The sequence below is a fragment of the Mobula hypostoma genome, chromosome 24, assembly GCF_963921235.1.
Source record: "Mobula hypostoma chromosome 24, sMobHyp1.1, whole genome shotgun sequence".
In the NCBI taxonomy this organism is placed as follows: Eukaryota; Metazoa; Chordata; class Chondrichthyes; order Myliobatiformes; family Myliobatidae; genus Mobula; species Mobula hypostoma.
In genome coordinates, this window is record NC_086120.1 from 18,939,189 (window position 1) to 18,961,333 (window position 22,145).

The 22,145-nt window shown below is 42.0% G+C and overlaps 1 protein-coding gene across 2 annotated transcripts in view; it reads left to right on the top strand.

Moving 5' to 3' along the window:
• LOC134337480 (phospholipid-transporting ATPase ABCA1-like) overlaps positions 1–22,145 on the top strand; it is a 214,183-nt gene that overhangs the window by 185,913 nt on the left and 6,125 nt on the right. For both annotated transcript variants that reach the window (XM_063032530.1, XM_063032531.1), the window contains 8 exons: positions 1,008–1,128; positions 3,011–3,073; positions 3,530–3,636; positions 7,439–7,580; positions 9,913–10,047; positions 10,972–11,075; positions 14,316–14,408; positions 21,300–21,543. In XM_063032530.1, coding sequence (XP_062888600.1) covers positions 1,008–1,128; positions 3,011–3,073; positions 3,530–3,636; positions 7,439–7,580; positions 9,913–10,047; positions 10,972–11,075; positions 14,316–14,408; positions 21,300–21,543 — 1,009 coding nt within the window. The remainder of the gene's footprint in view (positions 1–1,007; positions 1,129–3,010; positions 3,074–3,529; positions 3,637–7,438; positions 7,581–9,912; positions 10,048–10,971; positions 11,076–14,315; positions 14,409–21,299; positions 21,544–22,145) is intronic.

Genomic DNA, 22,145 nt, shown 5'->3' on the forward strand with positions numbered 1-22,145 from the left:
TCCAACCACGACCCAATAAGGTCTATTCTTTATTAAACTGCCAAACGATGGTAACTTCTGTCGATCCTTCGATATATTCTTCACTCTCCCTTCAATTGTTGGAATTGAGTAAATTGGCACATTCAGCCACAAATTTCCAGTCCAAATAATATGGAATCTTTCAACAGAACGCACAACCGTTTTAAAAATGAAACTGCGTCACGAAAACAAACGCAGCAGAAACGGAGGCACAGCACGTTCTACCTGGAAATCTACAAACTTAAAAACCTACTGCGTCACCTGAGTCGACCCTTATATAGTCACGGGGCACATGTCATCACGTGACCTCACATCAGGTGACCTCCAAAAGACCATTACATCATTCTCACTAAAAAAAAAACAGATCTCCATGAGCATGTAACAGCATGGAGATTTCAGGATTTGGAGAAGGGATTTCCCATCCCCCATTCTCACCCACACTTAGAACTATTCTCATCTGAGAGCACAGATTTCTTTTATTGGGTCACCCTTGCTCCCTTGCTAATGTGGCCATCCTTCCTGCACACTCTTTCATGGTACATTTGTGGCCATTTTGTATTATTGATAATATAGCAAATATCAATTTGCAGAGCCACATTCAGTGTCCTAAATCAGAATTTTCATGAGTAGCCCCCTGCAAAACCCTCAAGTTCCTCGCTGACATGCTAAATGCACTGAGCCAAAGATGATACATGAACATTTTAATCCAAATAGGACAGAATAATCCTGTGCCCCTGAAAAATAAGAAGAACTAATATGTGTTTTCCAATTAACCTTCAGTTAGGCCAATGAGAACTAAATGCATGATCCAGAATATAAATGTTGGGGAGAGGTGATGACATGCAGAGGTAATTTGGTGTCACATTTGCAACCTCTAATCATCTGTACGGTAATTATTCAAAGGGATAATATACAGAGCACAAAGGCTTTGGATTTTAATTTACGTTTGAGCTAAATTAAGCACCTACACCACTGCTTTCTCTCCACAGGCCTATGTCACTGAAGCTTCTTTCTCTGGAATCAGAAGATGAGGATGTAGCCAGAGAGAGGCAAAGGGTCATGTATGGCGGGAGTGAGGGTGACATTCTAGTTATCAAGGATCTCACCAAGGTAAGGGATGTTAAAACTGTGAACTGCTTCTTGACGTATTTCACTAAATGACTGTTTGTTTCTTCTGGCAGTGCTGGCAAGTTCAATGCACAGTCCAAAATTGAGCCAAATGGAATATATCTCTAGGTCTCTGTTAGGCCATTTTCAGAATGTCTGGTCTCTCGTTTCTGAAAGTGCAGTGGCACACTTCAAAGTTAATCACAGATGCATCAACAAATCAATCTATTACTCTTTATTTTATGGAACATACAGTACTCTTGTGGCTCCAAATAATCTGAAGTGAGGAATTGGAGAATGCAAATGCACTGTTACTTGGTAATAGCATGTACAATTTCAGATTGGACACAGTTTCCTAGAGTTGCCTTTTATTGAACAGTCATTTATAAGTTCTACAAGATTCTGTGTTGACCTTACTGTGGATTACTCAACAGAGCAAGGTTGCTGGTTTGTAGAACGGTGACAGTTCCTGTAATTATTAGAAAACAATTACATAGAATAGACATATGATCAGTGATAGATGGAATAAGGTGGGTAAGGAGCAGTAGGATTGCTAAAACTTTACGTTTTGCAGTAGGGATCATTTTCTAAATCTGATTAGTGTGTTAAGCCAAGGCTGACGAGGTCCATAAAAAAGAAGTCTGTGACCTTGTCTCCTTGTCACACTAAACACAAACATCCTGTTTGAAGGTCTGCAAGGGTTTCTGGTCCTTCACTGTTCTAAGTACTTCATCCCATTAGTGAATCAAACACTAATTTACAGATGTCCAAGTGACCTGTTCCTGGATCAGCTAGTATTTGATATACCTCTTGCCTTACTCAAGCTGTCTTTTACATGAACAATTCCCACAGCGATGTCTTCTCAACATTCATGCCTAACTAACTTTAATTCCCCCGCCCCCTGCCCCCTACCCTCCCCCCTCCCAGAACTAAGGATTTTTTAAAATTTTTGTTTGAATCATTTATTTTGGCAAAAGCTTATCAATGACCTTTTTACCATTGAACCCCGCCTGCTCCAGCTAGAAAGCACCTTATAAAAAGTTTTAAGTTTTTATAACTTAAATTTTTTGTAAAAAGTTTAAGTTTTAAGACTGTTTGGTTTTAAAAAAACTATCTCTTTTGTTTTAACCCTTTCAATTAAATCACCATTTTCATTTCTTAACTATCACATTATTGTCATTAGGGTCTAGTAATTAAATTAACCTTTGTGATTATAATTACATGAGTTTAATTACCTGCTTTCGATGACACTTATGATACTGGTGGTAATATCCCACAGGACCAATGTATTTTCTGTAAATGGCATGAAACATGTTCAAGCATTTCTCAGTTTAATTTCCTAATCTATAAGCACATGAAAGAACGGCAGATGAACTCAGGGTCAAAAAACGGGCAACACACGTCAAAGTTGCTGGTGAACGCAGCAGGCCAGGCAGCATCTCTAGGAAGAGGTACAATCGACGTTTCGGGCCGAGACCCTTCGTCAGGACTCTTCAGTCAACCAGCAACTTTGATGTGTATTGCTTGAATTTCCAGCATCTGCAGAATTCCTCGTGTTTGCGTCAAAAAACGGGAACAGTTTCAGAAAAAGAGAGGGCTCATCAACTATTACTGGGTACAGTGAAACTTTACCCTTGTAATATGTACGCTTCTTTGCCAAGATCCTTCGTATTTAGAACAAAAACTGAAAATGTTGGACATACTCTGCAGGTTAAGTCATGTCTGTAGGGGGGGAACAGAGTTAATGTATTAGGTCAAAGATCCATATTTTGTACTGCTTATTGTTGGCAGTTTGAAATTGAGATTTGATTTTTCTGTATTGGGTACCAAAAAGCATAAAACGAGTGCCATCTGCAAAAAAAAAAATCACTTCCTATCTCTCCAGGTTTACAGAAGGAAAAAGAAACCGGCTGTGGATCGATTGTGTGTGGGAATTCCCCCAGGGGAGGTGAGAGCCTGCATGCATGGTTGATTGTGGCCATTTCAAACACCTAAGATTGTTACTACCTGATGCATAGACCTGGCAGCAAGTTGTTCTATCCAGTGACATGCTGGAAAGTTTACTTGCAGAAATGTCAAGTTAGGGGAACGTTTGACTCTCCATATCTTTCTATTGTCGAAGTACCTAATAAAATGCTACTCACTGGTCCTTGTGTAGAAATAGATATTGAGAACAGATGATTTTAAGGGAGAGCCCAATATCTGCAAAATTGGAGAAATAAACAGACAAAATTTCTAATTTCTCTTCTCTAAGTTATGTTTGAATCTGTAGAAGCTCTGGGATCTGTAGTACAAAGCAAAGATGGCACAGCAAAAACTGCCGCTCCCTGTCCTGTTTTTGTTATCTGCGCTGTACACGTTGGCTTATAGATGAATCCCCTCTGAATTTTCATTTCCATTGCAGTGTTTTGGACTTCTGGGGATAAATGGAGCTGGAAAAACATCCACCTTCAAGATGCTGACAGGAGATACTGAGGTCAGCAGTGGTGAGGCCTTCCTTAATGGATATAGGTACAAACTCCTTGATTCCTGAAAATTAAACTGCTAGACCAGAAGTGTCTGAAAAACATCCAGTGAACAGTATTCAGACCCAAACCTAAGGGTTCAAGTAACCGATTGCTCATAGTTTGTCTTGTTTGGAAAGGTCCTATTTTAGAGTTGTGTTGCCTCACTGGGGGGGGGGCGCGGGGGGTAACTCTTTGAGGAAATAACAAGCAGGATTTACAAAGATAGATATCGTGTACTTGGATTTTCAGAAGGCCCTTGACAAAATGCCTCACATGATGCTGCTAAACAAGATAAGAACCCATGGGATTACAGGAAAGATACTAGCATGGGCAGAAAATTGGCTGACTGGCAGAAAGCAAAGAGAGGGTATGAGGGGGGCCTTTTCTGGTTGCCTGTGGATGATTAGTGGTGTTCTATTGGGTCCACTACTTTTCATTTTGCGTGTTAAAGATCTGGATGACAAAATTGATAGCTTTGTGGCCGGATTTGTGGATGATACAAAAGTAGGTGGAGGGAGAGGTAGCAGACATCCCACCCTGCAAAAACTCATTTCAGGGAGGTAGCACCATCAATTTGCGGGAGACTTCCGGAAGAGGTGGGATGTCTGCAATACAGCAGCTCCTTAGCAGTCAGCCAGCTAGTTTAAATAATGTTAGCTATGCTAATGAACGAATGACACCTGTTAAACTCACCGCAACACGTCTTTTACAGTCTTAACCCACCATGGGCAATAGAAAAGTCACTGTTGCAAACAGTGCAGCGAGCAACACTGTCATTATGTTGACCCCTATTAGGCAGGGGTACACTTTAGTGTAGTCTGGGGTGACGTACGTTTTATATTTTTTTGGAACACTCTTCAATGCCACGCTCTCGCTCGCGCGCTCTCTCTCTCTCTCTCTCTCTCGTCGCTCACGTGCTCTCAAGCGCTCTGGCTTTCTCTCGCTCGTTCTCTCTCACGTGCGCGCTCTCTCTCGTGGTCGCTCTCGCACTCTCTCTTGCTTTCTTGCGGGCATCAGAGAGCCACTATTAATATGCAGGAGACTCCCGGAACTTCCGGGAGAGGTGGGATGTCTGAGGTAGTGTTCAGGAAGCGGGGGATCTGCAGAAGGGCTTGGGACAGATTAAAGTTCAAAGTACATAAGTAAGCAAATGACATTCAGAAATGAAGTTCACGAAAGCGAGTCCACAGCCGCGAAGCCAGTCACAGTCGATCCAGGAGCCTGTTAATGCAGGCCACAGCCTCAGTTCAGCCGAGAGACGACTAAACCTCGCAAAGCAATGAGCTGAACACCGGTTCATCCCTCGCCTCCAGCCCCAACACCCTGATGTTTTCAATCTGGCCCGGCACTTAAACCAGCCAAACCTCAGGTCATTCCACACTTTTGGATTCGGGCCCTGCCACTTTGATACACTCTTGAGCCCAGGCCCCACTACCTCGATTCGACCTGTACCCAGCCTTTCCAATCTGGCCCGGTGCTTAAATTGGCCAAACAGAAGGTCGCTCCTTGCTTCTGGCAGGGGCCCTGCCGCCTCGACTCTGCTTCACCTCGGTTCTGCCGCTTGAAATCACCTCCAAGCCTGCTGCAGCAGTTGCCAAGCGTTAGCTCTTTCCCTGCTCTCGGGGCCTGAACCCAAGCTCTGCTGCCTCGATCTGGCCCATGCTGCAACCATCCTGCACCTTTGAGACCTTAGTTCACTGCAAAAATGCCAGGTCGTGCAGGTGGTTCAAAAGCTCAACTCCAAAAGGGAAGTTGCAGGCTATTGATTGCAGTGATCATTTTTGAGAAAAAGTGTGAGTAATGACAGTTAATGGTCGTGATTGCTGCCAGCAAGTCATCGCTGTGCTTCACCAGTGCCATCTTAAACCAAAAGTTCCTATTAGGAGAATGGGCAAAGAAGTGCCAGATGGAATACAGTGTAGGGAAGTGAATGGTCATACACTTTGGTAGTGGAAGGACTAAAGGCATAGACTACTTTCTGACTGAGGAGTGAATTCAGAAATTAGAGGTGTAAAGGAACTTGGGAGTCCTAGTGCAGAATTCACTAAAAGTTAACTTGTAGGTTGAGTTGGTAGTAAAGAAGGCAAATGCAATGTTAGTGTTCATTTCAGAAGGAGTAGAATATAAAAACAAGGATGTAATGATGAAACTTTATAAGGCAGTGGTCAAACCACACTTGTTTTGTGAAAGGATGTTGTGGCATTGCAGACGGTCTACAGGAGTTTACTAGAGTGATTCCAGGAATGAAATGGTACATGTATGAGAAATGCTTGCTTCTAGATCTGTCATCACTGGAGTTTAAAAGAATGAGAGTGAGTTTAATTGAAACCTACCAAATATTGAAAGGCCTGGATAGAGTCGACATGGAAAAATATTTCCAATAGTGGGAGAATCTTGCACCAGAGGGGACCGCCTCAGAATAGAAAGATGTCCCTTTACAACAGAGATGAGGATTTTTTTTTTTTGTGGTAGATCTGTGGAGGCCAAGTCATTGGGTATATCTAAAGCAGAGGTTGGTTAGTTCTTGATTGTAAGGGTGTCAAAGGTTATGGGGACAAGTTAGGAGAATGAGGTTGAGAGGGAATTTAGTTCCGCCATGATTGAATGGCAGAGCAGACTTGATGGGCCAAATGTCCTAATTCTGCTCCTATATCTTATGGTCTTAGGATCTAATTCTATTTTATACACTATTGATATAAGCAGATTAATGAGAATGTCTTTATACCATATCAGAGATTTTAAATTGATACATGAAACTTATTGCTTGGCAGATTATATATTACATAATTAACTGTAGAAGTATGGTATTCACAAATCAGGGAAAAGGGCATTTGACTCAAACCTTTAACATTGCAGTGAAGGTCAAAATAATTACAGATACTCAAAAGTAAGAAATTTTAAAAATGGGTAACACTTAGGTAGGTAGCATCTATGGAAACTAAACCTATTAACATTCTGGTGTATAATCCTTAATCAGAATCTTTTGGATCTCAAATCTACCTGTCCACCATTTAACCATGTAAATCAGTCCCTTCTGCCCACCTTTTCACTGTTTTACTCAGTCCCCACAGCATGCCTTGTCATCAGCATTCAATGCCTTATCATCCTTACATGCTTTTTATGCCTAAACTCTTCGTGTATCTTCCAATCAATGCTAATTACATTTTATGTACCACCCCCCCCCATATTTTTGCCTAAATATATCCCTCAATCTCTGCTCCACTGTCAACACATCCTATGTGCAATCTTACTATGTTGAGCAGTTTCTCCTCCTTTCTGAAAGAACATTTTGCAGAAATATTTAAACTACAATGCCATACAACAATACCTCATAACGGGGGTGGGGGGAGGGGAATCTTTGCTTAATTATCTCATGACGTGTAAGGTCTGCTTCAATGTGAGTTTTCAGTAATCATGTCCTTAACTGTGCGATTTGACTGAGTAAGATACTTCAGCCCAGATAACTTTACACTTGTTATTTAGAACATCCTCTTTAGCAATAGATGTAAAACCCGACTTTGAGAACTACTCATTCTGTCTTAGATTACTAGAAATCAAAATCTTGTTGCTTCTCTGTGGCTTTGAGGGTGGCAACATGATCAGATGATCAGAGTTACACACAGTACCCTCTCTTGTACGGTGACTTTGCATCACCCACAATAGAGAGCAACCACGAAAATATCTAGAGTAGAGAAGCTCAGGAAGATCATGTGGAACTGGAACAACAGAGAACACAGATAAAAGTGGGATTGTGTTACAATTTTTGAATTATTTTCCATAGTGCCTAAACTTCTTTCTTTTTTTAGCATTCTATCCAATATCCAGGACGTCCACCAAAACACTGGGTACTGCCCACAGTTTGATGCCATCAACAAATTGTTGACAGGACGAGAACATCTAGAGTTTTACTCAAGGCTGCGTGGTGTTCCTGAACATGAAGTTGCTAAGGTATGATTCACTAGAGAATAAACCCCTCCACAGCCAACAAAACAAAATCTTAAAGCTTCCTGTGGATTGCTCGGTGTCCTCAAATAATCTCACCGTTTTCAAGTCCTGAAAAAGTATTAAAAATAAGTAGAAGAATAGGTTTGCTTTTAAATTGTAATTACTGCATGTATTTTCTGTTAATTCAACAAAAACAAAGGCTTATGTGAATTTTCTTCCTTTATAAGATTGATTTGAGTTTAGATGATTTGGTTTATGGAGAGTATAAGAGGAGAGGCTGGCTAGGGTAATATTTTAGTAAGCTTATGCATTCCCTCAAGGTTAAATATGACTTGCTTCCCATTTAGTTCTGTGGCTTTTGAGGTGCCTGATAAGGCCACTGAAGTTTCCATACACACATAGCCACAAGTGGGCCCGAAATTCTCACTGGAGTAAATGGTATAATTTAGAAGACTACAAGGTACTTCAGCTATTTAATCTGGACTTCCATGTACTGTGAGTGGGATATCATGTTCTCAATGCCACACCAAATATTCCTTCTCCATTTTGAGCAGTTATAGACCGAGGATTCCCTTGAGTTAGTAGGGACATCACATTTTCAAGGAGGCTTTGAGAACAACATTGAATCTTTTCCTTAGTATATCGGTAACCTCTTGCCGTTGTGGAGCTCAGAATGTCAGTCACTGGTGCTGAGCCTAATGAACACGACTCATTAGTGAACATTGGTGTGAACAATATTGGCTGGGAACAAGTTCACTGGTGCCCAGAAGCTCTTAAGCTTTCTGCAGGGTCTCAGGTTTCAATCTACAAACACACTTTTTCTCAGATGCATGAATGCTTACACATGAAAGACAGTGGCGAGTTTCAACATCCTCGTCAGTCTTTACTGAGAAGAGTCTACCAAGTTATATGAATCGGTCCACGTTTCCCAAGGCCAGCGATGACTTGGAGCTTGCCCGGAGGATTTGTGCGCCTCTCACACATTTTTTTTCAATAATCTTTGCTGCTGTGCTGCACCTTGCATTCAACAAGCTTTTGTCTCAGAGTGGGGCTGATCTGCAGGGTAAACAGCTAATGGAGACATGAGATGTTATAGAAATTGGCACGCGTGTTGCTGCCAATGTTACGTGATCCAAAGCTGATCCTAATACCAAGTTTATAAAGCGCCTTCTTCATTTAAGACTTGTGAGGGAGAGGGGTGGAGGTGGTAGAAATTAGGATTGAATTGCCCATCTCCTTCCTTAACTCACTGTATTCCAAAAGCTGTAATTTATTGAGTCCCTTGTCTCCATCTCTTCATGTTCAGGCAATCTGAAGACCTTTAACATTCAAATGTAGCCTCATTTAATAACCTGGTTTTAAGCATGTATTTTATCTTTGATTTTCTCTGTACAATTCTCACTTTGTCTTCATGACATAGAAGGAGGTTGTTTCTCCCACTGGCTCCGAGAGCATTTCCATCGGTCTCATACTCCTTTGCGTTTTTCTGCAATGTATTCTCCCTCGTATGACTTAAATTCCCCTAAGACTCACCTACAGTGAGGGGAAACGTACAAAAGCCTGTTAACCTGTCTGTGTCTCTGGAGTGTGGGAGGAAGCCAGAGAACCCATGCAGTCACAGGGGCAAGATGCAAATTCTACACAGCACCTGAGGTTAACGGGTCAAAGTCAGATCACTGGAACTATTGTTTAAGATTTAAGATTGTTTAATGTCATTTCCAGTACACAAGTGTAAAGGAGAAGGAAGTGATTGTTACTCCACAGCCAACAGCGATGAGGAGGTGGAAAAGCTGGAGGCCTGGTGCAGCATCAGCACCGGTTACTGCACCATATATAATGTTCTGTGAACTGCACTAGTATCCCCAGCACCTCAGATGACATACTGCAGAATGTGACCAGTTTGTTCAACTTGTTCCCCATCTGCAGTACAGCTCTTGAGACTGCTCTATTCACCCCAATCCTGACTATGGGGTAATGTCCTTCAGAGCTCTCTGCTGTAGGCTGGTTCTGTCAACTGACGCTTTGCACAGTGAGACTGGCTCTCTAACCTGGTGTCAGATCTGGATTAGTCCCTTCATTAGGGACTGCGAAAGTAGCTCTTTCAATTGATGCCTTCCCCTGAATTTTTTTTTCAGCTGGTGACCTGCTCTGGGATGAGGCTTTTCATCTGATGTTCTACACTGTAGATGTTCACATTGATTCCCTGCATTTGGGGATCACCCCTTATTCTGAATTTTTTTAAAAATCATCCTTGCCACAGCATTAATAAATATGCCTTTTAACAGAGTGAGGGACTTGGTTACGTTCAGTGTTAAGATATAGTATTGTTTTGTAGGTCACTGAATGGGGCATAAAGAAACTCGGACTCTCCCGCTACGCAGATAGACCGTCTGGCACATACAGTGGTGGCAACAAACGAAAGCTGTCCACTGCCATTGCACTGATTGGATGCCCGCCTGTCATCTTTCTGGTTAGTGCTTTGCCCTCACTGTGAGTAACAAAAAAATGTATGGAAATTTCCACAGAGCTTCGCAGAGTCCGCTGCAGTTAGGTGCTTCCAGTGGTGCTGCATCGGCAAGCTTGGAGGTTCATGGCAGGGACAGTTTCTCCCTTCTACCGTCTGCGTGAGATGATGAGGCTATCAGGACCTTGAGACTTTTTTTTTACCATGTCCATGGTCTGCTCTTTATCAAATTGCGATATTGCTTTGCACTATTGTAACTATATGTTATAATTATGTGGTTTTGTCAGTTTTAGTCTTGGTTTGTTCTATGTTTTCTTGTGATATCATTCTGGAGGAACATTGTATCATTTTTTAATGCATGCATTTCTAAATGACAATAAATGAGGACTGAGTGTCCTCATAATCTAATCTAATCTATATTAATGTAGCAGCAACATTTTTATACAAATAGTATAGCTGAGGAGTGTTTGCAGCTCCAAGGAAATTGTAGAGAAAGATTTATGGAATATAGAGACTGACAAGGATTTAAACTGTTCACTAAATCCCATTACATATCCTGCATTACTCTTGTCATCCAATTGGTAACTGCCATACACAGTGTAGTCCAAAACACAAACCCCGGGATGACTTGAGCCTCAATCTTTGCTCAGATTGGAATATATTGATCTGAGACCAGTTGTTGGGAAAGAGCATCGTCCAGTGTCTCTGATGCTACTTGCTTTTGAGAGGTGAAAAAAAAGATCCCGTGCTGAGTCGAGGACAGGGCTCAGCTCAGTGGTGAAGATTTATTACTGCCTAGAGACTTGAGCAAAGTGGGGATCGTTGGTACCATAGTATTGTTCGTGGCAGCCTTTGGTACATGAGGATGGGCCATCAATGTTGGGTGAAAAGGATCATCATAGGAATGTTTGTTAATCTTTTTGTTGACAGGATGAACCTACAACTGGAATGGATCCCAAGGCAAGGCGATTCCTTTGGAATTGTATTCTGAGTGTAATCAAGGAAGGGAGATCAGTGGTACTGACCTCACACAGGTCAGTGTGCATGATTGTTGTGTCTATTTTAGACACGTGAATGCTTGTGTTACCAAATCCGTATGATTTTCCCATAAAATAAAAAAATTACCAGCAGTGTAAATTGTCACTGCAATAAAAATATTAAAATTGAGTATAATTTGGATTAAAACTATATTCCTAGAAATTGAATTTTTACTATGATCTCTCATTCTCCTTCAATAAATCCTAAATGAATAGAAATGTAAAATTTTTCACCATCCAATTCTCCATGTAGTATTTTTGTTCTCGTCAGAGTTATGTTTATTAGTGTTAAGAATGTCAGTGTTGAAAGCTGGAACATTTTCTTTCTCCTGTTCCCAGCATCACACATTCAGTAGATACATTTAAGAGTTTAGTGTCCCACTAAATTGATCAGAAGGAGACAAGGAGAGATCTAGTGCTACCCCATTAAACCTTTCCAGGTCTGGTGTACCTCAGATCAGATACAGAGTAAAGCTTCTACAAAGCCCCAGAAAATATTCTTCAGTCAGGTAGAGCACAGGTAGGAAATTGTGTGGGAATTTCTCAAACCATCTCATGAAATACTTAATAGTGAGGTTCCTGTAATTTTCAGGGGAAAGTCATTTCTTCTGTGTTAAGTTATATTTCCTCCTAAAACCATGTGAAGTGGCCATCCATGTAATATCTTGGTCGCATCTGTAAATCATGGGATGGCAGTATCAGAAATGTGAAAAAGTTCTGATGGATTTTTTGAACTTTTAAACATTTAGAGATTCAAGTACAAGCACACAGACAGGAAATAGATCTACCAGATTGTTTGATCAGACTCTCATTCCCCAATACTACTCCAGTTCTTTCCTTCTCTAGTTATGGACCAATGCTGTTTTCTCAGTCCTTGCCCATTTGCTCTTCGCCACCCTGGTCCTGTTTTGACCTTGTCTTCTAATTCCTATGTACTGTAGCTTCATTAAGGCATAACTTAAGCTCCAGTAACAATGCAACTTTTATCAAAGCACATTGTAGCCTTCTGAGTTCAAAAGTTTTAGAGAGTGATTTTGCTGCACCCATTATTTATTGTTTCACTACCAGCTATTTTTGTCTTGTATTATCCATATTATCTGTTAATCTCTCCTCCTTACTCTACTATGGAACAATTTTATTTCTTCTTCCTTTCTCTTTACTGTGATTTCTCACATTTCTGATCAGAGTTAACATTTCCATCAATGACCTCTATTACATCTGCACATTTGTTACCTGACTTGCTAAATACTTTTGGCATTATCTGTTTTCTTTCCTCTAGTTTCTCTTTCACTCTCTCATGTTTCTCTCAGTTTAGATTATCTTGGAGACTGACTTTATGCTCCACTGATCCCATGTCCAGCCAACCTACTTTCCTGGCCCCAATGCAGCAGACTCAGTAAATGGTTCCTCTTTCTCTTTTCTACTTCTACTCGTGCCACCTGTTTGTAAACTCAGTGTCTTATTTGGCCTTGAGCTGACTATCTAAGGCAACGTATTCTCCGTTAGAAATATAGCCTACCCTCCTCCTCAGTGATATCATAGTCCAACTCAACATAGCTCCTTGAAACCTTCATCTAGTCCTCCATTCTTATTTGGACAATTTTGAGTTCTGAATTTACTATTTACAATTTTGAGTTTACTACCATATCTTTATATGAAACTTTTTCACCCACCATTCCTATCCTCATTGCCTAACTGTGATATTTTTGTTCCTATTATCTCCAATTTAACGTTTGATATCACGTGGCCAAGTGGTTAAGGCATTGGACTAGCGACCTGAAGGTTGTGAGTTCAAGCCCCAGCTGAGGGAACGTGTTGTGTCCTTGAGCAAGGCACTTAATTACACATTGCTTTGCGACGACACTGGTGCCCAGCTGTATGGGTCCTAATGCCCCCTAATGCCCTTCCCTTGGACAACATTGGTGTCATGGAGAGGGGAGACTTGCAGCATGGGCAACTGCTGGTCTTCCATACAACCTTGCCCAGGCCTGCACCCTGGAGAGTGAAGACTTTCCAGTCACAGATCCATGGTCTCGTAAGACTAACGGATGCCTTTACTTATCATGCTGAAATTACTTTATAACCTTGTCCAACCCCATCTGTATAACCTACATTAGATTTGTATTTTACTGGACTCTTCAGACATTCCTCTAGCCTATCTAGATGGATTTCTCCCATTGCATTTGCTTCATTAGAAAGTATTCTGTCTGGAATTGGGTGTGGCAACTGCTCCCCACATGACCACAAGAAACTGCAGAGGATTGTCTACACAACCAAGCTCATCACAGGAACCAGCCTCCCCTCTATAGACTCTGTCTATACTTCTCACTGCCTCAGTAAATCAGCCAGCATAATCAAAGACCCCACCCACCCTGCACATTTTCTCTTCGCTCCTCTGCCATTGGGCAGGAGATACAAAAGCTGGAAAACATGTACCACCAGACTCAAGGACAACTTCTATCCCCCTGTTATCAGATGCTTGAATGGACCTCTTGTACAATTGTCCTCATCATCTAACTCACTATGATCTTACTCTTTATCGTAAACCTGCACGACTCTTTTTCGGTGTATTTTGAACTTTATTTTGCATTGTTATTGTTTTACCTTATTCGTTCTCAATGCATTGTATAATAATTTGATCTGTATAAATAATATGAAAGACAAGTTTTTTACTGTATCTTGGTACATGTGACAATAAACCAATACCAATGCCAATTATTGGTTGTTATGTCCTCAGCCATCTAGATCCCAGATTCTGGAACACCTTTCTTAAATTTCCCTCCACAGTTCTCCTTAAAATTGTTTTGGTCACTCCAATAGTTTCTCCTCTGACTACGTCAACTTTTCCCTTCAAAGTAAGTCAAAGTCAAATTTTAAAAGTGCTGGTAAAAGATAATAAGTTGTGGTTAAATGGATGGTGTGGATCTTACCATGCAACCAAACTTGTTAAATCAAGGAGATTGCAGTCAGGCAAATGGTGGAGAGATGTATATTTTAAATGGAATTTGGGGTAGGGGGACATTTTAATTTGATGCCATCTTTAAAAAATAATGAATTTGGTCCTTGCTAACCACATGACAGCACAAGACAACTCATTACAGTTATAAGACTTTAAATGACACAAAGCGACAATTTAGCCTAGCTAGTTTGAGGTAAATATAATTACAGTATTTTTGTGTGTCAGTAAAAAGGTGATAATATGTGTACAGCTGATAACTGTTGTATTCCCTGACACAGCATGGAGGAGTGTGAGGCTCTGTGCACACGGATGGCCATCATGGTGAATGGACGGTTCCGCTGTCTGGGCAGTGTGCAACACCTGAAAAGCAGGTAATATCATCTGGTGAATCCAGGTATTTTTACATCAAGCCACAAATCAGGGGACACTGTTTAAGATCAGCTATTTTTGATATAAGTATAACAGTTGCATGTCCTTCACCAGGCAGTTTAAACTCAGTAAGTCTTTGGAAAAATAATCGGAGCTATTCTTTTATCTGTGGGGTAAACCTCCTTCTTAAACATGGATCATTAAATTTGACCACAGAGCTGGATTTAGGTTCTTGTGCAATACCATTTTACTGAAATCACCGAAGATATCAAGTGAACCAATGACTTTGAAAGAGGAATATCAGTTTATGTTCAGTATTTATTTGAAGTTGTTAGACAAAGCTCTGCGATGCTGAAACTATCACTTGTGGAGGTCAAATGGAATGCTGTTTGAATTATTGTCTCGAATGTATTATTATTACAGTCCTAGTGCATTTGGTTAACATTGGTTTCTGCACTCCTTAAATGAATTGGTCCCATGCAAATCCCTGCTAACATGTCAAAAAGGTCTTTAGAAAAGGAATAATTCTTGTGGAAAATGGCTTTCAGCAATCCTACATAACACTGGTTTTGCTACACAGCAATCATGAACACGAGATTCTGGGCACTACTCCACCTGCTGGGCTCCTAGATCCCTCACCTTAGGTTAGGTTAGGATAACTAAGTCTTTGAAAGTGACAATGATGTTGCTGCCTTGTGTGTGTCTGGCTGGCTTAATGTCAGTTTGCATCAGTAATGTCTCGATCTCTCCGTGAGTAAGAAGATTGTGGATTCACTTCATATAACAGGACTAGAACGTGTAATCTGAACTGACATTCCAATAGCGCAAAGAGGGATTGAGGTATCAGTGGATGATTCGTTTAAAATAGGATTCACTCTTGTTCAGGTGGTTGTTTACAATCATGGCATAATCTGAAGTTCAGTGCACTTCTGCACTCCCAGACTAGCCATTCACCATATCACCTTCTTTGGGCAAATGGTTGCATTAATTTAAGAGTAATTACTTGCATGGAAGCAACATGTGTTTGGTACACTTGTGAGACACTGTGCTCTACATACTGACTTGCTTAAAAGTTTGGAAAAATTGATACTCCACATTGAACTTTTTTGTTGAATGTTTCTTAGCCAGATATCTTCCTACAATATTTCTCTCCTGAAAACTATCATTCCACCCACCATAAGACTGTAAGACACAGGAGCAGAATTAGGCCACTCGGACCATCAAGACTGCTCTGCCATTCCACCATGGCTGATTTATTATCTCTCTAAATCCCATTCTCCTGCTTTTGACACCTTGACAAACTAAGAACCTATCAACTTCTGCTTTAAATATACTCATTGACTTGGCCTCCCCAGCCATCTGTGGCAATGAATTCCACAGATTCACTACCCTCTGGCTGAAGAAATTCCTCCTTATCTCTGTTCTAGATGGGTGCCCCTCTATTCTGAGGCTGTGTTCACTGGTCCTAGATGCACCACTATTGGAAACATCCTCTCAATGTCTATTTTATCTAGGCCTTTCAGTATTTGATAGGATTCAATGAGATCCTCCCCTCATTCTACTAAGCTCCAGTGAGTACAGGCCCACAGCCATCAAATACTCCTCAAACATTAGCCATTTCATTCCTGGAATCATTGTTGTAAACCTCCTCTGGACCTTCTCCAATGCCAGAGCATCTTTTCTTAGATAAGGGGCCCACACTGCTCACAATACTCCAGGTGAGGTCTGACCAATGCCTTGTAAAGCCTCAGTATCACATCCTTGCTGTTATATTCTAGTCCTCTCAAAATGAATGCTAACATTGCATTTGCCTTCTTTAACACCAACTCAGTCTGTAAGTTAATTTTCACAAGGACTCCCTTTGCACCTCTGATTTTTGAGATTTCTCCCCATTTACAAAATAGTTTGTGCCGTTATTCCTTCAACCAAAATGCATGACCGTACACTTACCTACACTGTATTCCATCTGCCATTTCTTTGCTGATTCTCCCAATCTGACCAATTCCTTCTGTGGACTTCCTGCTTCCTCAACACCACCTGCTCCTCCATCTGTCTTTGTATTGTCTACAAACTCGGCCACCAAGCCATCGATTTCATCATCCAAATGTTGACCTATAACGTGAAAAGAAGCAGTCTCCATACCAACCCCAGCGGAACACCACTAGTTGCCAGCAGCCAACCAGAAAAGTCCTCCTTTATTCCAACTCTTCACCTCCTCCCAATCAGCCAATCTTCTATCCATGCTGGTACCTTTCCTGTAATACCTTGGGTTGTTATCTTATTGAGCAGCCTCGTGTGGCACCTTGTCAGAAGCCTTCTGAAAATCCAAGTAAACAACATCCACTGGCTCTCCTTTGTCTATCCTACCTGCTATTTCCTCCAAGAATTCCAACAGATTTGTCAGGCGAGATTTCCTCAAAAGGAAACCTTGCTGACTTTGGCCTACTTTATCATGTGCCTCCAAGTACCCTGAAATCTCATCCTTAATAATGGGTTCCAACATCTTCCCAAACACTGAAGCCAGGCACTGGCTTATAATTTACTTCTCTTCTGCCTCCCTCCCTTCTTAAAGAGTGGAATGATAATTTGCAATTTTCCAGTCCTTTGGAACCATTCCAGAAACTAGTGATTCTTGAAAGATCATTACTAGTGCCTCTTTCAGAACCCTGGGGTGTAGTCCATCTGGGCCAGGTGACTTATCAGTTTCCCAAGCTCCTTCTCCTTAGCAACTACGCTCACTCTGCCTCCGACACTCAAATTTCTGGCATACTGCTTGTCTTCCATAATGGAAACTGACAGAAAATACTTATAAAGTTCATCTGTCATTTTTTTTTGTCCCCCATTGTTACCTCTCCAGCATCATTTTCCAGCAGTCCAATATCCACTCTCGCCTCTCTTTTACTCTGTATATCTGAAAAAACTTTGGTATCCTCTTTGATATTTTTGGCTAGTTTATCTCCATATTTCATCTTTTCTCTCTTTATGGTTTTTTTTTAGTTGTCCTTTGTTTGGTTTTAAAAACTTCCCAATCCACTAACTTCCCACTAATTTTTGCTATATAGATAAGATAGACAAGATAGGCAGAACTCAGCATGGTTTCCTTAAAGGAAAATCCTGCCTGACAAACCTGTTACAATTTTTTGAGGAAATTACAAGTAGGCTAGATAAGGGAGATGGAGTGGATGTTGTATATTTGGATTTTCAGAAGGCCTTTGACAAGGTGCCATACATGAAGCTGCTTAACAAGATAAGATCCCATGGAATTACGGTAAATTACATATGTGGATAGGGCGTTGGCTGATTGGCAGGAAACAGAGAGTGGGAATAAAGGGATCCTATTCTGGTTGGCTGCCGGTTACCGGTGGTGTTCCATGGGGATCAGTGTTGGGGCCGCTTCTTCTTACATTGTACATCAACGATTTGGATTATGGAATAGATGGCTTTGTGGCTAAGTTTGCTGATGATACAAAGATAGGTGGAGGGGCCAGTAGTGCTGAGGAAACAGAGTCTACAGAGAGACTTGGATAGATTGGAAGAATGGGCAAAGAAGTGGCAAATGAAATACAATGTTGGAAAGTGTATGGTTATGCACTTTGACAGAAGAAATAAACGGGAAGACTATTATTTAAATGGGGAGAAAATTCAAAGTTCTGAGTTGCAACGGGACTTGGGAGTCCTCATGCAGGATACCCTTAAGGTTAACCACCCGGTTGAGTCGGTGGTGAAGAAGGCGAATGCAATGTTGGCATTCATTTCTAGAGGAATAGAGTATAGGAGCAGGGATGTGATGTTGAGGCTCTATAAGGCACTGGTAAGACCTCACTTGGAGTACTGTGGGCAGTTTTGGGCTCCTTATTTAAGAAAGGATGTGCTGACGTTGGAGAGGGTACAGAAAAGATTCACTAGAATGATTCTGGGAATGAGAGGGTTAACATATGAGGAACGTTTGTCCACTCTTGGACTGTATTCCTTGGAGTTTAGAAGAATGAGGGGGGACCTCATAGAAACATTTCGAATGTTGAAAGGCATGGACAGAGTGGATGTGGCATAGTTGTTTCCCATGATGGGGGAGTCTAGTACGAGAGGGCATGACTTAAGAATTGAAGGGCGCCCACTCAGAAAAGAGATGCAAAGAAATTTTTTTAGTCAGAGGGTGGTGTATCGGTGGAATTTGTTGCCACAGGTGGCAGTGGAGGCCAAGTCTTTGGGTGTATTTAAGGCAGAGATTGATAGGTATCTGAGTAGCCAGGGCATCAAAGGTTATGGTGAGAAGGCAGGGGAGTGGGACTAAATGGGAGAATGGATCAGCTCATGATAAAGTGGCGGAGCAGACTCGATAGGCCGAATGGCTGATTTCTGCTCCTCTGTCTTATGGTCTTATAGTCTTATTTAATGTCCTCTCTTTTCCTTTTATGCTGTCTTTGACTTCCCTTGTCAACCACATTTGCCTTCTCCTCCCTTTGGAATACTACTTCATCTTTGGGATATATCTATCCTGCACCTTCTGAATCGCTCCCAGAAACTCCAGCTATTACTGTTCTGCCATCATTGCTGCTAGTGTTCCTTTCCAATCAACTTTGACTAGCTCCTCTCTCATACCTCTGTAATTCCCTTTACTCCACTATAATACTGATACATCTGACTTTATAATCTCCCTCTTAAACTGCAGGGTGAATTCCATCATAGTATCATCACTGACTCTTAATTCCTTTACCTTAAGCTCCCAATCAAAGCTGGATCATTACACAACACCCAGTCCAGAACTGCCTTTCCACTAGTGAGCTCAACCACAAGCTGCTCTAAAATGCCATCTTGCAGGCACGCTACAAATTCCCCCTCTTGGGATCCAGCACCAACTCGATTTTCTCAATCTACCTGCATGTTAAAATTCCCCATTACTTAAGTAACATTGCCCTTATTATATGTCTCTTGTATTTCCCATTGAAATTTATATCCCACATCTTGGCTACTGTTCACCAGCCTCTACCTGTAGTATCTCCCATCAGGGTCGTCTTACCTTTGCAGTTTCTTAACTGTACCCACAGGGGTTTTACATTTCTGATCCTACATCACCTCTTTCTAACGATTTCATTTCATTTTTATTAAAAGAGCCACCCTACCCCCTCTGCCTACTGTCTGTCCTTTTGATGCAAGGAGTATCCTTGGATGTTAAGCTTCCAATTATGACCATCTTTCAGCTACAACTCAGCGATTGCCCACAATGACATACCAGCCAATATCTAACTGCACTACGTGATCATCTACCTTAATCTGTATACTACGTGCATTTGAATAAAACGCCTTCAAATCCTGTATTCATCACCCTTCTTGATTTGGTCCCATGTTACACTTCACATTCCCCAGACTGCAATTTTTCCCTCTCATCTGCCTTTCCATCCTCACTGTCTCAATATACACTGCATCAACTTTTATACCAACTGCCCTATCCTCACTTTGGTTCCCATCCCCCTGCAACCTTAGTTTAAGCCCTCCCCAACAGCTCTACCAAACCAGCCCGCAAGGATATTGGTTCCCCTTGGGTTCAGGTGTAACCCGTCCTTTTTGTACAGGTCATACCTTCCCCAAAAGAGATCCCAGTGATCCAGAAATCTGAAACCCTGCCCTTTGCACCACTTCCTCAGCCACTTGTTCATCTGTGCTGTCATCCTATTCCTGCCCTGACTAGTACGTGGCGCTGGGAGTAATGCAGAGATTGCTACCTTGAATGTCCTGTTACACGACTCCCTTGTCCATTCGTTCCCCACCCCCCATCCCTCCCCACCGATCTCCCTCCTGGTACTTATCCTTGTAAGTGGAACAAGTGCTACACATGCCCTTACAGTTCCTCCCTCACCAGCATTCAGGGCCCCAGACAGTCCTTCCAGGTGAGGCGACACTTCACCTGTGAGTCGGCTGGGGTGATATACTGCATCCTGTGCTCCCGATGTGGCCTTCTATATATTGGCGAGACCCGACTCAGACTGGGAGATCGTTTCGCTGAACACCTACGCTCTGTCCGCCAGAGAAAGCAGGATCTCCCAGCGGCCACACATTTTAATTCCGTGCCCCATTCCCATTCTGATACGTCTATCCACGGCCTCCTCTACTGTAAAGATGAAGCCACACTCAGGTTGGAGGAACACATTGTATTCCGTCTGGGTAGCCTCCAACCTGATGGCATGAACATTGACTTCTCAAACTTCTGCTAAGGCCCCACCTCCCCCTCGTACCCCATCTGTTATTTATTTATTTATATACACACATTCTTTCTCTCTGTCCTTTTTCTCCCTCTGTTCCTCTGACTATACCCCTTGCCCATCCTCTGGGCTTTCCCCACCCCCACCTTCTCCTTCTCCCTGGACCTCCTGTCCCATGATCCTCTCATATCCCTTTTGCCAATCACCTGTCCAGCTCTTGGCTCCATCCCTCCCCCTCCTGTCTTCTCCTATCATTTTGGATCTCCCCCTCCCCCTCCCACTTTCAAATCTCTTACTAGCTCTTCTTTCAGTTAGTCCTGACGAAGGGTCTCGGCCTGAAACGTCGACTGCACCTCTTCCTAGAGATGCTGCCTGGCCTGCTGCGTTCATCAGCAACTTTGATGTGTGTTGCTTGAATTTCCAGCATCTGCAGATCTCCTCGTGTTTATGCTCCTTTTTAAATGTCGCTTTCCAAAGAACCTGAGAACATCCCTCCTCCAGAGTGTGATTCAGCGTAGCTTGCTCCTTCTTGTTCGACCGTGACAAATATTCTCTGTAATATTGTACATCATCCTAGCAGGGGGAAGCAGAATCAAGATAAATAAGAGTAATAAGAGTCATATTCAAGAAACCTTAATACCGTTGTCTGTTTTTGGAATTTATTTTCCGATGGAACTAACAGATTTTTGCCCCTAGGTTTGGAGATGGTTATACCATCATTCTGAGGATGCATTGTTCTGCACTGGACCTGTCCCCTGTGGAGGAATTCATGCTGTGCACATTCCCAGGATGTGTATTGAAGGAAAAGCACCACAGTATGCTGCAGTACCAGATACCGACTGGGTGCTGCTCCCTGGCCAAGATCTTCAGTGCACTCACAAACAACAAAGAAAAGCTAAAGATTGAAGACTATTCGGTGTCTCAGACCACATTAGATCAAGTAAGAGTTCATTTACCAGATTCACCAGGACCACATTACACTTCCACCAGCCCTGCTCCGTCTGTCCAGGGAAAGCCAAGCCCTTTGATATTAACATGGTGTTATGGTTATCAGTAGGCTCAACTGTTGAGATTTGGAAGCTGTCTGTGAAAGCCTTAAAGATTTAATTCATGGTAGTTAGTACTGCTGCCGCACAGTTGCACCAATCTGGTTTCAGTCCTGACCTTGTGCTTGTCTGTGTGAAGTTTGCACATTCCCTCCATGTCAGAGTGGGTTTCCTCAGAGTTCTCTGGATTCCTTCCACTTCCTAGAGGCGTGCTAGTTGGTAGATTAAATAGCCATTGTAAACTACCCATCATATAAATGGTTGGCAGAAAAATTGCGGGACGTGCAGTGCTGATGCTATGTAAATGGGTTACATCGAAGACTCGGGGAATGAGATTGGCGGGAATGCTCTGAGAGCCAGCTTAAACCATCAGTTGAATTGCCTCCTACGGCATGTTGAAACTCTGCAATCAAATAATCCTTGGGCCAAAAATTAATACACCATTTTTAATTAGCTGGCATTGAATCGAAATGCATTGCCTTGCATGCAAAATTTC